At 46.4% G+C, this 16,051-nt stretch overlaps 2 protein-coding genes across 11 annotated transcripts in view; both read right to left on the minus strand.

The window, feature by feature from the left end:
- Window positions 1-191: 191 nt before the first annotated feature.
- On the minus strand, window positions 192-7,185 carry LOC118218826. Of its 4 annotated transcripts, none has more exons than XM_035401532.1 (17): window positions 6,789-7,185; window positions 5,960-6,005; window positions 5,774-5,840; window positions 5,496-5,613; window positions 5,356-5,388; window positions 4,815-4,847; window positions 4,530-4,575; window positions 4,352-4,415; window positions 3,424-3,517; window positions 3,286-3,318; window positions 3,113-3,157; window positions 2,531-2,764; window positions 2,220-2,326; window positions 1,797-1,965; window positions 1,631-1,712; window positions 1,351-1,412; window positions 192-1,258 (listed from the first exon to the last, which is right to left on the minus strand). In XM_035401532.1, the coding sequence occupies exons 1-17, from the start codon at window positions 7,074-7,076 to the stop codon at window positions 1,112-1,114; spliced, it is 1,668 nt and encodes a 555-aa protein (XP_035257423.1). In that variant the 5' UTR covers window positions 7,077-7,185; the 3' UTR covers window positions 192-1,111. The 4 variants fall into 4 exon arrangements, 3 of the variants coding, with proteins under 3 accessions (XP_035257423.1, XP_035257424.1, XP_035257425.1); XM_035401533.1 differs by lacking the exon at window positions 6,789-7,185 and adding an exon at window positions 6,549-6,711; XR_004763557.1 differs by lacking the exon at window positions 192-1,258 and having other exon boundaries at window positions 1,346-1,412; window positions 1,793-1,965.
- Window positions 7,186-10,492: 3,307 nt separating this feature from the next.
- Window positions 10,493-16,051, minus strand: part of eps8a (epidermal growth factor receptor pathway substrate 8a) — a 52,712-nt gene continuing 47,153 nt past the window's right edge. For all 7 annotated transcript variants that reach the window (XM_035401895.1, XM_035401897.1, XM_035401891.1 and 4 more), the window contains 4 exons: window positions 14,248-14,500; window positions 13,588-13,771; window positions 13,015-13,147; window positions 10,493-10,908 (listed from right to left, as the gene is read on the minus strand). In XM_035401895.1, the coding sequence (XP_035257786.1) occupies window positions 10,798-10,908; window positions 13,015-13,147; window positions 13,588-13,771; window positions 14,248-14,500 (681 nt within the window). In that variant the 3' untranslated portion in view covers window positions 10,493-10,797. The remainder of the gene's footprint in view (window positions 10,909-13,014; window positions 13,148-13,587; window positions 13,772-14,247; window positions 14,501-16,051) is intronic.

Genomic DNA, 16,051 nt, shown 5'->3' on the forward strand with positions numbered 1-16,051 from the left:
TGTGGCAAATGTTTATTTCTCTCGGAAATGTACAATCGAGCAGTTGTGGGAGAAGTCCTTGCATTGTTTTATATCCTATTTGTGGCTAATTCATCACCTATCGAGGGAATACTGTCGTGTCTTGATGCTAATACTAATATATGTGGTTTAATGTTTGTACAGTCTTCAGTATAACTGACCAATCAGATACGTGAGAACAAATCCATTGCTTTTATATAAAACATTCCAGTGGTACAACAAAATAGAAATATCAAAGTTTACATTTAACAGGAACTCCACATGACTGTCGGGCTCCATTGCAGAAGCTCGCAACTTTCCCATGTAGCACATTTAAGAACTGCACTGCAACGAACCGAACCGCACAAACATAGGCAGACAGTCCAGTCCTCCAGGAAGGACAGCTAGTGCACGCAACAACTTCAAGGAACTGAGTGATGCCCCCCACCCCCATCAAAGGAAGTGACAACCAATAGGAATCAGCCAAAGAGCTCACTAACGTCAACAGCAGGTATCCCTTTTCCAAAAGATGGTCTACAGAAAAAAGATTTCATCGTTTGAAATCGTGTTCATTAAAATGTCTGTTACCAGTACTCATGAACATAGTAGGCTTAGGGTGGTGAGACGAACTTGGTGTGTCATTTTGAGCGTAATTCCACTATGGATAATGCACTTGATATGTGTAATGTGTTTTTAACAGGCAAACATTGCTGATTAGTCAAGTCAAGTCTACCAATTCATGCCTACTCACGAATAGCAAACACACCAAGGCAACTGGCCCAGTGGCGCTCTGTAGGAAACGGAGCCTGTACTCGAGTACACTATTTGAATCAGTTACTAGTGCTATTGTTAGTGTGCTTAGAACGTTTCTGATTGGTTCCCTTTAGGTTGAGAGCACATACTGAGTGTGTCCACGGTGACAGAGCAATGCCCTTCCTGTCAGTCAACCTGAACGGCTGGCTCTGTGACATCACACACTGCTTACTGTGACATCACACCTCCCGCCCTGTGACGCTCCTTAAAAGGCGTGAGACCTGAGTTGAGCCGACGGACGGCGCGAAGCCCACGGAGCGTCGTCGGGGGCGACCTCTTCCTGGCGCGACTCCGCCCCGGGTCATTTCACCGCCGGCGCGAGGCGGCTCTGCGGCTCCCGCCCGCGCCGGGTCACCCCCCGGCAGGCCGCGCAGGTGTACGCGTCGTCCCCCTCCCGCTGCGACGCCCGCGGGACCCCGTCCCACCGAGAGCAGCGCTCGCACTGCACCTGGAGCGGCAGGGCGACACAGCTCCGTAAAGCCCAAAGGCTCCTCCCACAAATTTACTCCAGTGACCCGGTATACTGCGTTCTCTACTCACCACCAAAACCTCCTCCACGTCCACCAGGTCAATCACAGGCACGGGCTCAGCCGTTTGTGCGCCTGAAAAAACACCTTCAGTTAAACCAGCAACTGCATCAGATATCATGAATTAATTTTTGTTTTCCCATTGTGATCATCCCATGCCTAACTGTCATCCTTAAAGGAAATTAAATCAACACATTCGTGAACATAAATAAAAAAAGGTTCGTTTGGTACACCTCGAAAATTTCACTCTGTTTACCGTACGTCATCTCTAAGGGTGTGACCGTGGCACTCACTTGAAAGTTGAGAGTCTGGCCCCGGGGCTGTGTCTGGGGGCGGAGGGGTGTCTTCCTCGTGGACGAGCTCATCCTCGACGAGCTGCACACAGTGTATAAAGAGGAGGGTCAGACCCACGGTGCGTTACAGAGGCCGGTAAAGGAGCTCCAGCGGAGGCTTACTGACGGGCTGCTCCCTGGCGCTGGGCAGTTCGGTGCAGGGCTCCCGGCTGTACAGCATGTAGAAGGGGCTGTGGTGGGTGCCGGGGTGCTCTCTGCAGCGCAGGGAGAACAGGGACGCGGGCAGCTGCACGTCCCAGCTCCTCTGGTGGTCCTTCACCAGCTCCGACAGCATGCTGCCCGGGCACACAGACAGCGGCCGTGTGACAGACGCCAGTACAGGGCCGAGAGCGGCACAGACACACCGCAGCACAGACACTAAAGCACAGACACACTACAGCACAACCACACTACAGCACAGACACACTACAGCACAACCACACTACAGCACAGACACACAAAAGCACAGACACACAAAAGCATAGCCACACCGCAGCACAGACACACTGCAGCACAATGGAAAGTCACACTCAGGACGGCTTTGGCCCACCTGTCGATGTAGGACTGAGTGAGCAGGTCCAGGGCATAGGTCTCTGAGTGGAAGACCACGAGAGAGCAGGCCTCCACATCCAGGTAGGTTTTGAGCGCCAGGTTCACCTGCAACATCCTGAACGTCACCACACCTGTTCACGTGAGAGCGGGAACTCCACACACCACTCAACACCGCCTGGCTTACCCACAATGCCTCACTATACTGTGCAGAAGTGGTGCTCGTGCATCAAGCCTACACCGTTTCTTAAAAGTCACTCAAGGCCGTCTGTCCTGTAGGTGTTGTCTGAGCAGTTCTCCTCAGCGCCTCACCTCTCTGATGAAGGTCTTATCCAACCGCGACAGGATCCGGTGAGGACACCCCAGCTGGCAGATGAGGCAGTGGATGCGGAGGGCCACCTCTGCGGGCGAGAGTGACCTCATGGGGTACGCCTCCACCCACTTGGAGTAGAAGTCCACCACGGTCAGCGCGAGCGTGTGCCCGTCGTGGGTCCTCGGCAACGGCCCCTTCATGTCCATGCCCAGCCACTGCCACCTCAGGCTCATCTGAGGACCGGCCACAACCAACGTCATCACACGCCTTTTATTACAGGGCTGTCAATCACAATGTTCTGCCAATCACACCATCTTTAACTGCCCATCACAGTCTATTAGCCCTCCTGGTAGGCTGGGTTGGAGCAGCTTCTGCTGTTTCTTAATTACGACATTAGGCCGTTATTTTAAATGTATATTCTCTTAGGACTGGGCTGTGTGTGAAAAGTACTAGGCCAGCAAGATGTGAAATGCCTCCAAAAACTTCTTTCCCCTCCACATTCAGTCTCAAATTCGCCTTTCAGTCTGAATTACAGACTACCCCCCCCCCCCCCCCTTCAGATTCACGATCAGAGCACTCACCTGGATGGGCGGGAATGACCCCTTCTTCGAATTCTCACCGCTCACCTGAGGAACGTTGAAGAGCACAACATTACTCTGAAAGTCAGTTTCAAATCTCCAAAATTTAAAGGCTCACAGTGACTATTTCACAGTTAAATACAGCGCGAGAGGCTCCCACCGCCCACTCAACATACATCTTTCCAAGCTCCTTCGGCCCACTGGACGCTCTGTAAAATTCACACAAAATAAACATTTCAAATTAGAAATGCTGAAATAACGTCTTTCGGAGCTGAACACGCAAGTTTCGATAGACGTTCTTGTTCGGGACGTACCCCTGACTGGCAGTAATGCTCGTGGGCGCGGCTGGGGTGGAATGCGGAGTGGTCCACAACGATGGTCGGGGCGGGCTCATTACCGGCCGATGGACTTCAAAACAGACAGTTAAAGTAAGTAACACAAGGCTTCGTACTGGTGAACTTCAAAACAGACAGTTAAAGTAAGTAACACAAGGCTTCGTACTGGTGAACTTCAAAACAGACGGTTAAAGTAAGTAACACAAGGCTTCGTACTGGTGAACTTCAAAACAGACAGTTAAAGTAAGTAACACAAGGCTTCGTACTGGTGAACTTCAAAACAGACGGTTAAAGTAAGTAACACAAGGCTTCGTACTGGTGAACTTCAAAACAGACGGTTAAAGTAAGTAACACAAGGCTTCGTACTGGTGAACTTCAAAACAGACGGTTAAAGTAAGTAACACAAGGCTTCGTACTGGTGAACTTCAAAACAGACGGTTAAAGTAAGTAACACAAGGCTTCGTACTGGTGAACTTCAAAACAGACGGTTAAAGTAAGTAACACAAGGCTTCGTACTGGTGAACTTCAAAACAGACAGTTAAACTAAGCAACACAAGGCTTTGTACTGGTGAACTTCAAAACAGACAGTTAAAGTAAGTAACACAAGGCTTCGTACTGGTGAACTTCAAAACAGACGGTTAAAGTAAGTAACACAAGGCTTCGTACTGGTGAAATTCAAAACAGACGGTTAAAGTAAGTAACACAAGGCTTCGTACTGGTGAACTTCAAAACAGACGGTTAAAGTAAGTAACACAAGGCTTCGTACTGGTGAACTTCAAAACAGACGGTTAAAGTAAGTAACACAAGGCTTCGTACTGGTGAACTTCAAAACAGCATGACATGTCTGCAGTAGTTGATCTAACATCGTATTCTAAGAGGTTTTTCTCATAAAGGCGTAAAACTTAACTGTTCTCCCACTGCTGAATAACTCCCTTCAGTTCCAGGCCTGCCATTTTCCTTTCCTGCTACATCTGGGAAACACAGACATGAGAGGGGTACTTTACCATCTGGATGAATGTAAAATTACGATGAATAAAACCTGAATTATTATACGGCTATTACAAAATACAGAAATGGATAATTACCACTTAGTCTTGTCATCCCTTCATTTATTTCTGAAGGCTGTTGGCCCTTCAAACAGAAATTCCCAGATTAAATCGTTGCAAAAATGGAAAATCCAAAACGTTTCACATTTGTTTGCCCAAGATCAAAACAGGAAGTGGCTGCTAAATTATGTGAGCCACAATGCTTACAGGTTATCACTATGTGCACAGAGGAACATAAAATTGCATATGAAACATGCACTAAGTCTCAAACAACAGAACTGCGAATGGTAAAACAATACTTGTGATAAAGGCTGCATGACTCACCACATGACTGGTTTGAATCTTTGGAGCTGGAATCTGTGGGGAAATGGATGGGACTTCAGTCAGCTTTAACTTTACTCCCCTCCAACCTCATGTATTTTTGCAATCCCATTTCAAGAAATGATCACTGAATAACGTTCTCAATATCAGCTTGTCCGTCGGCGTATGTCAGCATGAGCGTGTGACCATCGTGGGTTTTCAGCCACGCCCCTCTTCACATTCATACCAAGCCACTGCCACCTCAAGCTGATATGAGGTCCAGCAACAACCATGTCATCGCTCACCTTTTAGTACAGGGCTGTCAATCACAATGTTCTTACACTGTTGTTACCTGCCTATTACAGGCCTGTCAGTCTGAGCTCCTGGAGGGGCTGGGTTGGAGTGACTTTGGCAGTTTCTTAATTGGCCATTTTTAAAACGCATTCGCTCCTAGGACGGGACTGTGTGTGAAAAACACTAGGCCCACAAGATGTAAAATGCTTCCAAAAGCTCCTTTCCACCCACATCCAGTCACAAATTCCCATGTTTACTCTGAATTACATACGTTTTTCCAAGCGTCTTCAGCCCACTGGATGCTCTGTAGAATTTACACAAAAACAATATTTCAAATTAGAAATACTGAAATAATACCGCAGTCTTTTAGAGTGGAACACACAAGTTTTTTGTTGTTTGTTTGGAACGTACCCCTGAGCGACAGTAATCTTCGTGGATGCGACTGGGATGGAGTGTGTTCCGGGTCGTAACGACCTTCGGAGTGGTTGCGTTACAGGCAGATGAACCAGGAGTGTGTTCTGATGGTGTCCTTCAAAACAGATATTGAATGAAAATTATAGCGGTGTGAATTTCACTTCAAAATACTAATTCTCACAAACCCTGAGGCCAAATGTTGTGAGTCTTCATATGTCTGCAGTAGTCGACATAGCATTGTATTATAAGAGGCTTTTCTCAGGTGTAAACTTAACTGTTCTCCCTCTGCTGATGAAGCACACACTTCAGTTCCAAGCCCGCCATTTTCACTTCCTGCTACATCTGGGAAACACAGACATGAGACGTGAGAGGTAATTTACAACCTGAACGGATGTAAAGCTATGAGTAATAAAACCTGAATTATTACGTTGCTATCACCGAATGTGGCAGTGAATACTTACCACTTAGTCTTGTCATCTCTTCACTTTCTTCTGAAGGCTGCTGGTCCTTTGAACACAAATTCCTTGATTAAACAGATGTAAACCCAAGCCATGGCGAATTTAAGGCGACAAATACAGTATGAAGCTAATCGTGTATATTGATAACCATTTTAAGTGAGCATGCTGTTCACCGACCACACCGACATCTTTCAAGAGCCGCCCATTATGTTAAAGATTATAGTTAACTTTAGCTTGCCATTTACATTTGGCCAAAAATGTTCACCTGCATGAGTTAAGCTAACACCCTCATGCCAGATGTCTGCAGCAATTGGTTAGGCAAATAATTTCTGTGTGGATGACATGAGTCACTGGCTTGCAGTCACACCGGTTGCAGCTTCAATGTCGTGAAACCAGTTTTTTGCTCATTTGGTTTACATGAGTCTCCCTTTTCAGTGAACCATCCTAGTGAGAGGTACCTGGACGTGCATGCTTTAAATGCCTGACTTTTGAACGCTGAATCTTAATTATAAGGTTTAAGGCTTGCATGACTTGGAAGATATAGACTTAAGATCACAAATTTAAAAAGTACAAGTTGAGAGAAAATACTCACTCTGTAAAAAACAGATTCGAACTGCATTCAATGATATGAGCAGGGAAATACAAAACGTTGCACAAACTTTGTTTGTCCGAGATCGAAACAGGAAGTGGGCTCTAGTTACGTGACCAACAATACTTAAATGTTATCATATTCGAACAGAAGAATATTAAGTTGCATCTAAAATGTGCACTATATCTTAAGCAACACAACTGCAACTGATACAATACTTGCGATAAAGTTTGGATGACTCACCACAACATTCATTTCAATCAATGGAATCTGAGTCTGTGGGAAAATTGATGGGATTGCAGTCTGCTTTAGCTTGATTGCTTTCGAACGTCGAGGATGTTTGTAATCACATTTCAAAAAATGATCACTGCATACTTTTGCCATCAATAGCTTGTTTGTCGGCGGATACCCCATGGCGGTAAGCCATAATTTGCACAGCCGAGAATTACCACGAGGAAAACCGTGGAACATTACGTTAGTTCTCACTTTATTCATGTTGTCGCAGCCAGGCACAACACAGTTACTCGACATGACCTCGTTTATCTCGCTGAAAACTGTGTAACACAGAGAGAACTACCGGTCGACATACATTTGATTTGGTTTGTTGACGGAGCGTCCGGAATCGGACCACGGACGGACAGGAATGTTATTACATTGAATGTAACTTCCGGTAACCACAGGATCGGGAAATTTCACAATAAAAGTTAGAACTTTTAGGAAAATGTGTCGAATATAATAGTCACATTCACATCGCAGCTAATCGTATTGTATCGTGATTAATCGTATCACTTTGTTATGAATGAACGGAAATAATATTACATAGTTATGGTCGTTATGAGTATCACTATCCTGTTGTGATCAAGTTGTGCCGTTACACCCATATTTCAAATCTTATTCTGATGATATATCTGATATTTCTAACTTAATAACAGCAGGGTGGAATGGATCCCCCAGAATGTGCAGTAAATTAGATGAGCTTTGGATACTGTATGTATGTTTTAAGTGACTTTAATCATTGGGCACGTAAAATATTTCAATGAACTTTCTGAAGGATTTAAGGCCAATAAACTGGCTTGTTTGGATGACCTAAACCTGTTAAATGTTTCTGAAGGAGTGTACTTGTTAATTAAAAGCTATGTTGTATTGAACCAATTTTTACCGAGCATAACTTCCATGTCTATGTCACTCACGTGTTACGTACTGCTCCTGCCTTCCTGTGTGATATAAATGCCTCTTCCTGAAAGCAAATTCACTTATTGATGTAAATCAATGATTAAAAACCACAATCCACAATCTATCAACTCCCTATTGCCAAAGGGTAGCAATCTCATAGCAGATTCCACCATGGTTCAGCTTACAAATAACACTGAAAGTCATTCTGAGTTGTGAACAATACATTTTAATCAAACTGCAAGTACCTACTAAGAACATCGTTTGAATTGCCATTGGAAAATCACCTTTGTTTAATGCAGGACTCTTCTGGTTTCTTTCTGTTGTTTTTTTTACCCATCATTTAATGGATCACAGCAGTGGGTTTTACGGCGAGACGTGGTGCGCAGTATGTAGGACGGCCGCCTCTCTCTCGGGTTGGGGTTTGGTCCCCGCCATGGCCATCTTCTGAGCTGTGAACCCTTCTCTATGCTACCCTCTCTGCTTTCTACCTGTCTGAATAAAGCAAAAAATACAAAGGTAGGGGTGTAGGGTCTCTCTCTCTCTCTCTCTCTCTCTATTTCATAAAGCAGAGGATTTATACTCAGGTAACTCACTTCACCTCCTTTCCTGGGTCTAAGATGGATGTTGATCCATAGACTCTCCAGGTCCAGCAGCAGATCCCTGCCCGGTGCAGTGGTCAGGATAACCAAACGGCACATGCTCAAACTTACCTGTGAACTTTCAGCAGTGATGGATGGAGAATGGTAATTAAATGGTAAAACCAAAAACGTTTTTTTTTTTAGAATACTGTTTATTGCAGAATTTCAGCAGATTCATATGAAAAAGGCACCATGAAAACTATTCACGTACAATTATGAATCGACTAAATGCATCTCCCTTCACCCCCCCTACACAGAGAACAAATAATCAGCAATTGCACATCGTTTTCAAAACATAAAATAAAACCATCTAATTCCATGAAAAGAAATAATTTGCTACATTCTTTATGCGTGTCAGAAAATATATAAAAGAGATGAGAGCTTCATTCTCAGATCGGACCTTTTGCGCGTAAGCTACGAACATTTATAAGCCGAAAACGTCTTGCTCTATGAAAAAGCAGATGCACAAAGCCACGAATGTATTCATAAATATACACTTTTATGTGCTTTATTTGTACACTATTTAGGGAGTTCAGCCATAACCATCTGATGGTTGCGTACATTACAGTACAACACTCTCTCCGACAGCTTTCCCTCGGGTGAACCCAACCTTCAGCCGTCTTTGGCTGTCGCTAAACTACAGCAGTGTTTAGAATAGCTTTGCTAAGTGGCGTTGCCGGCCTGTGTCAACACAGTCCCCCCATTGGTGTTAGGGTGTTCAACCTTTTACAGTGCTGTCGAGTGCACGCAGCCTTCGGCCCTGGCACCATTGTCCTACCGCAAAACGACTGGTCCCAGAAGCAGAACCTTTTTTTTGCTTTAGAGATGTCAATCTCGGCAGCGTCGTAGCAACAGGCTACGCGAAGAGACGTGCGATTGGGCAGAAACGCCTCGCGGTGATACCCTGTGTGGGACGCCTGCACTTCCCCTCCTTTACTACATTCACCGGCGCCTGGGCTGGTCGCCAAATACGACTAATCAGCGCGTAGCGGGTTTAGCTCGAAAGCTCAGGGAGCCAAGTATTGACCTATTAGGATTCAGCACGCGAGGCATTACCCAGCATGCTTCATCTCCACAGTCCAAGGCCTAGAGAGGAGAAAACGCATAAAGCTCTCAACCACAGCTGAGATTCCCTCTTACACTATGAAGGACACTGAGATTTGAAGAAAAGACCTGTGTTATAAAAGACAGGGAATTACGAGCTTCTCTACTTTCCGTCCGAGAAAGGGCAGGTCAGCAACATCTCCATGTCATAGGTAGTCTGAGGCATTTCATGTCTCAAGGAAGACTAAAAATAACGATGGTTTTGGCTATATCACTAAAGGAAATGGGATAGTGTTCACCTCCTGGTGTTTGTATACAAGGTCATGTTTTCTCACACTAAAATGACTTAGCTGTCAATTAAAATATGGGCTGAGAAAGCTAGTAATTTCAATGTGTAACTTTAAACTTTTCCTCTTTGCTTGGTAAGCCTGTAATGCGCATGCACGTATCGACAATCAGCTTCATTCAACGGGCGACTGTCTCGCAAAGCGCTGCTGACAGCAGAAGCCAACGCTTCCTAATCTTAGCTCGCCAGCAACGCTAACTACACTGCACCCCTGCATGTAACAGAGACTGCCACAGGCTCCAACTAGCCAGCACAGCTGTCCACTAAAAAAAAACAAAACTACATTAACAAACAAGAATCAAGAAATCAAATTAAAAGGAAAACAGTCCTTGAAGTAAAATTAAGAAACAGAATAAAATGCCCCCACCCTCCGTCTTTAGTTATTCCTTCTATTCTTTTGGCGTTACAATTAAATAAAATGTATAAATATTGTATTGTTATCTTTGCAACAACAACAAAAAAATCAGTTATTCACAATACTTTGAGTACTTTACAGCAACGTTTTTCCGTCTCCTTCAACGACTCCTCTGAGCATTTGTGCTTCCATTGCTCTGTACAGAGAGGCTGTCTCTCCACAGCCCATTTCACTGACGAAGATATAGGAGAACCGACAGTATCTGCAGTCACACAAATACCACCGATTAGTTTCATAAACTTCAGGCATTGAAGTCTGAAATGGACTCTGGATATTCACTATGTAAAGAAGCCTACACATCTATAACATGCTGCTTTAGCTTTGCTATGCCTTTGGACCAGGACAAATGTAAAAAAATTAGTTTTGTTGGTCCAATCATAATTTTTTTTTTTTTTTCCCATTGTCACCATATTCTTGAACTATACGCAAAATGTGAATTGGGAGGTTTATTTCCTGTGGGCATTGGGCTTGAGCTCCAGCGGCAGTGCGTCCTGTCAGCGCGATGATGTCACAGCTCGGCGAGCTCCTGGCGCCGGCGCATGATCTGGGCGAACTGGGCCCGCTCAGAGGCGTCCTGGAAGCACAGTGCGACAGGAAAAAAAAAAAGGGGGCGGGGTTTAGCGGCCAGCGCACCACTCAGTGGCCGCTGCCCTCGTCGAAGGACTCCACCCCCGAGTCGCTGGCCACCGCGCTGAGCTTCTCCTGCCGCCTGCGCATGATCTCCTGCAGCTCGGAGCCAGAGGCCCGCTGGAGAGGGAGAGAGACATAGGGAGGGAGAGAGAGAGAGAGAGAGAGAGAGTGGGGGGAGAGGGGAGAGAGAGAGAGTCAGATTTGGTGGGTGGGGCCTCCTATACATTAGGAGTGGCTAGGGTGGGGGGTGGGGGTGTTATCTGTATGCCCCACAGCAGGGGGCCATTGACACTGCTAAGGGAATGGCCACTGTCCAGAGTTTTCCATGCTCCTCACTAATAAGAGCTGGCACTCAGCTCTGTTACCCTCCCTGCTTTCTACCTGTCTGAATGAAGCAAAGGAACACAGAAGTACACCACAACGTCCCACTCTCCTCTTAAGAAAGAAATAAAGTTTTCGGCTCATTGTCGTATTAGTAAGAGGAGGTGGTTTGTGCTCCAAAGCTGCGTGGAAAACCCGGCTGGGCAGTGGCCAGTGGGACTGGACTGGGGAAGCCTTACTCTACAGGAATAATGGCTCTCAGCACTGGTCCCTGGAACACCCCTGTGTGCCTTATAAGTACGGACCATCTGTCTATGACGCAACATCCCGCCAACAGGTCCGCACCGGGCAGGAGAAACAATCAGAACCAGAGGCGTATTACAGTCACTGGTATAACCCCACCATGAGCAAACGAGAGACAGAAATCATTACATTCTCGCTGACCTTTTGCATGTGTGCTGAGAGGAAACTGGAGCCCGTGGCTGAATAGCAGAACACTAACGTCAGGGACTCGTTATGACCGGTTCCCCCGGTAAAGCAGCCACCCCACCGCACAGGCACGCAAAAAGGAGCAAGAACCCGAAGAGCTACGATGACCTTCGCACGCCGCGGCTATCAGACGGAGCATGAAGATGTGTGTGTGTGCGCTACGAAGCGCGGGCCAAAAGAAGCAGCTGTTCTCTGACCAGCGACTTCATGAGCGGACATCTTGGAAGTGGAAAAGAAGGAAACGAGATGAACCTTTTCTCTTCGAAGATGGAGAAGCGCAATAAAAACGTAACTACGTAAACTAGGGGGTTTCTCACTGAGCGTGAACGGGCCCGGCCAGCTGGGCGCTGTGAGGAGTTAGCAGGGCAGGATTAGCATGGGGGCTAAATGGGGGAGAAAGGGGCTTTCGGGTCTTGGGTGATGCTACATGCTAAAGGCATGCAATGCCAGTCCTCTAACGGGAGTCACTAAAGACATACTATCTTATATGAAGTCATTCTCATAGATCTCTGTTCGCCAGATTCACTTAGACAAGTAGATGCCTATTAGATCAGACAGTCCCATTGCTGGAAGACCCTAAATCTATAGGGAAGTGACAGTTTTAACTACATGTGCGATATACCCAGAGTCGGCATATGAAAACGCATGCACTCTATTAATATTGCTTCAGTTTGGACAGGAAATCACTGGTGATTCAAAAGCTATTTAAAACATCTCTCTCGAGAATGTAAGTCATAACTTTCACCAGGCGGCCAAAGTAAAATGGCAGACGTCCAAACTGAAACTGATTCAATTCTATTTCCACCGGTCGGTCCATGGACTGGCCACAGATTTCTAATATAAACAGTAGGATTATGAGCGATCACAGCCTGTCCGTGTGCGATAGGGTACTGCATTTTTTTTGGACTACATCATCTCCATGAATCCTGGCCAACAGAGACGGGCTACCTGGCTTTTAACAGGAAGTACCTTTACGCGACCGCGCTGGAAAATCAGGAGAGGAAGATTGGGGGGAGTCAGAAGAACACCTGTAAAGGGCGGGGGGGTAGACAGGAAAACCAAAAGCAGCCTTTTGCCAGAGCTGGGAGGCATTAGCTTGACTTCCAGTAAACATGCACACATGACAGAACAGCACAGAAAAAAACTGACACCTGCTCTGGACTCTGAGCACTACTGTTCTTACCGCCCCGCCATAGTCTTAAACCCTCTGGATTAGATAAATAAGTCAAACAGTGAACAGCCATATTTACAGTGTTGCGCACCATCCACTTCTGAAATCAGTTCTGAAATCAATTCATATAAATGACTGAGAGGATCCTGGTGCTTAGCTGGGAACACTTCACATGCTGTAAGCGGGTGCTTTGGGCCTCTCCCCGTGCGTTTCACACTGCAGGGTGTCATGCCGACTCCTACCTCCAGGGCGGCCTTCTGCACGGTGACCTGGCTGTACACCCGGGCCCCGTCGTCCGGGCACACGGTCTTCAGCTCGTCCTTGTTGAGGGAGAAGAGCTGGGCGCCGGTCAGGACCCCCAGGCTGTTGATGGTGCTGCGGAGACACAGAAACACAAGCAGGGGCTGAGTACGAGATCCCACAAGATCCCTCAAGATCCAGCCGGATCCCACAAGATCCCTCACAACACCACCTGCTGCCACAGAGCTGCTGGCCAATGAGGAAGGGAACAGGAGCCCTTGGAGAGCCTGTAAAGTCACACTTGAAGGAGCCTTTGAACGGCGGATGCAGCTAAGCTAAAGCACTGCTCGCAGTGCAGTCTGGGATACATTCCTTACTGTGCCAGTGTCACGTGTGAGCACTTGCAGGCTGGGTCATGATTGGCTAACTTGTAGCTATGGTGCTTTTGAAGGGTGTTGAAGAAGTCCATCCACCCACTATCTAACCCACATATTCCTGGTCAGGGTTGAAGGGGGAAGGGCAGGAGCCTCTCCCAGCATGCACTGGGCGAGAGGCAGGAAGCAGGCCTGACTCACACAGCGCTGAAGCCCTTGGCCTGCAGCCAGGCCTTGACCTCGTCGGGGGAGGAGTCGTAGCTGATGTTGACGGCCGGCCCCCCGGCGTTCCGCGGCGGGGCCTGGAACTTCTTCTGCGCGCTGCGGCCCAGCGTCAGCCTCTGCTGCAGCTCGTCATGCACCTCCTCCATGTTGGACTTCCTGCCTGCGGGCCGCACACAGGAAACCGGGTCACGCTAGCCTCGCACGCTACTGCACGAGCTCCGCCGTGTTCGATCGCACGACAGACACCTGCACCCGGAGTCACTTTCACTGGATAAGACAGCAGGTACTACAACCACAATACAAACCATGGTCTACAGTAGGACTGCACAGTACTGTGAGTACATGCGTAACACATTCATTAAAATAAAAAAAATGGCACCACAATTTAACATTTTATGACTTAAAAAAAAAAAAAAAAACCACTGCAAAATCAAAAGCCATGTTCAGCAGTATATATATTAAAAAAACCATTCAAAAAAACATTTAAAAAAAACCAAAAAGACAAGTTGGGTTGAATGGCCTGTTCTCGTCATGACTTTGCTTATGTTCTAATGTTCTTATGCACTCCCCCTGCATGAGGGCTGTTATGGGAGCTCACAGACGCGGATGACGGACAGGGCGGGGGGCGGGACTCACGGTTGACGGGCGCGGGGCGCTCCCTCTGGTCCCTCATGGTCACGCTGCCCGCGTCGCTGGAGGTGCTGCTGTTCTGCCGGCTCACGTTGGTGGGCGACGCCCGGGGGTCGCCCGAGGGGGGCGTGCCGGCCGGGGGCAGGGGCGGGGTGGGCAGCCGGACGGGGGCGGGCGCGGGGGCAGGGGCCGGCGGGGGCATCGGGGCGGGGGGCATGGGCCCGCCCGTGGGTTTGGGGACGTAGTCCGAGCGCTGCTTCTGTGGGTCAGGGGACAAGCAACTGAGCACTGGGCCTAAACGACATGCACACGACTAAATCAAATGCATTTCATATGTACACAGTACAAGTACAGAACAGTCTTTTTCATTATATTATCACAAAGCAATTTAGCTACATTGTACCATTATACAATTCTCAGCTTCGTAGACTAAAATAAAAATCAAAAAATCTAAATGGAATTGAATTGGATGCTACATTTCTGGCAGCTAACCAAGTAACAGGCATAATAACAGCAACCAAACATATTTGATGTACATTTAATACAAGGTAGGTCAAGGCCTACAGAAAGTACAAGGGCAGCCTGTGCAATAAAAACATCAGGCACACAGTCCATCATTCTGCACTGCAGTAGCTTAGTTACCTCATTCAACTCTCCCAGCAATTGCTTGAAGGGAAAATAAAGGAAGACAGCGTGACTGACACAAAAGAGCTTCTCAGCACTGCAAACAAAACTCAGGCAGGAGCCAAAACCAAGGCAACCGCAAGGAGAAACGGAGCGGGAAAAACTGATTCGGTCGGTGGCTTTAAAGAGCTGGAAAAGGTTCATAATAACTGAAGAGAGTGTTTGAAAACCACAGGAGCAAACATGCGATGCTTTGGGATCCTTTAAAGCCTAGGTTCAAGAGAGACCATTTTACTCACCTGAACACATTCAAACATTTATACATGGAGGGAGAATTATTATATATGTGGCTCACAAATATGGCTGTACAGCTAAACAGAAAAGTAAAGTAAAATAGTGTTCCACTGCAAACATTTACAACCAAATGAGAGTAACCACTGCAAGAACTATCGAAGACAAGGGATGAGGCTCTACAGGTGTGGAAATAAAAGCTACAGGGAGCCTGCATTGGTTCAGTCTAATTAATAGGTACCTACAGGTGGGTCTATGGGGAAAAGCAAACACAAAAATACCCTGAGAACAATAGTGAGCAATAGGCTAATTTAACCTTTAAATTCCCATTTCATGTGAAATGCACCTGAATAAGGGTTACACTCAAGTCACCCACTACCATGTGTTCCTTCACGATCAGTATGACATTAATTTTATGACCAAAATTAAATATTAAACAATGTTTTCCATATGACTTTCGCAACCACAGCATAGAAACGCACTCACACCCCAGGGATCAAAATCTTTGTTTTCTTTTTGTTTTTTTTGGAGCATCAAGGTCATTTGACACAATCCTACATTACTCAAACAAAGGAGCAATTCTATTACTAAGTTACCAAGTCTGTAAAAATTAACCACTGGGTCAATATTCTATGGTACTTGGGCACTATGGTACTTCTAGGGAATACCGCTTGATCGAAGAGGAGGGCCAAACAGGAAGTAAGACTAGAAGCACAAAAGCCACACGCAGTCACACCCCCTACCTTAAACAACTCAAACTCCTTTTTTGGCATCATTAGCTTTTAACAGCAAAGAAAATAAAATAAAAAAAGGTAAATGTTGGAGGGGCACTTGAAAATAATTTTTTAAAAGCATATCAGCAACAAAACACATAACATCCTCACAACAATTTTTT

The sequence above is a fragment of the Anguilla anguilla genome, chromosome 19 (genome assembly GCF_013347855.1).
Source record: "Anguilla anguilla isolate fAngAng1 chromosome 19, fAngAng1.pri, whole genome shotgun sequence".
Taxonomy (NCBI): Eukaryota; Metazoa; Chordata; class Actinopteri; order Anguilliformes; family Anguillidae; genus Anguilla; species Anguilla anguilla.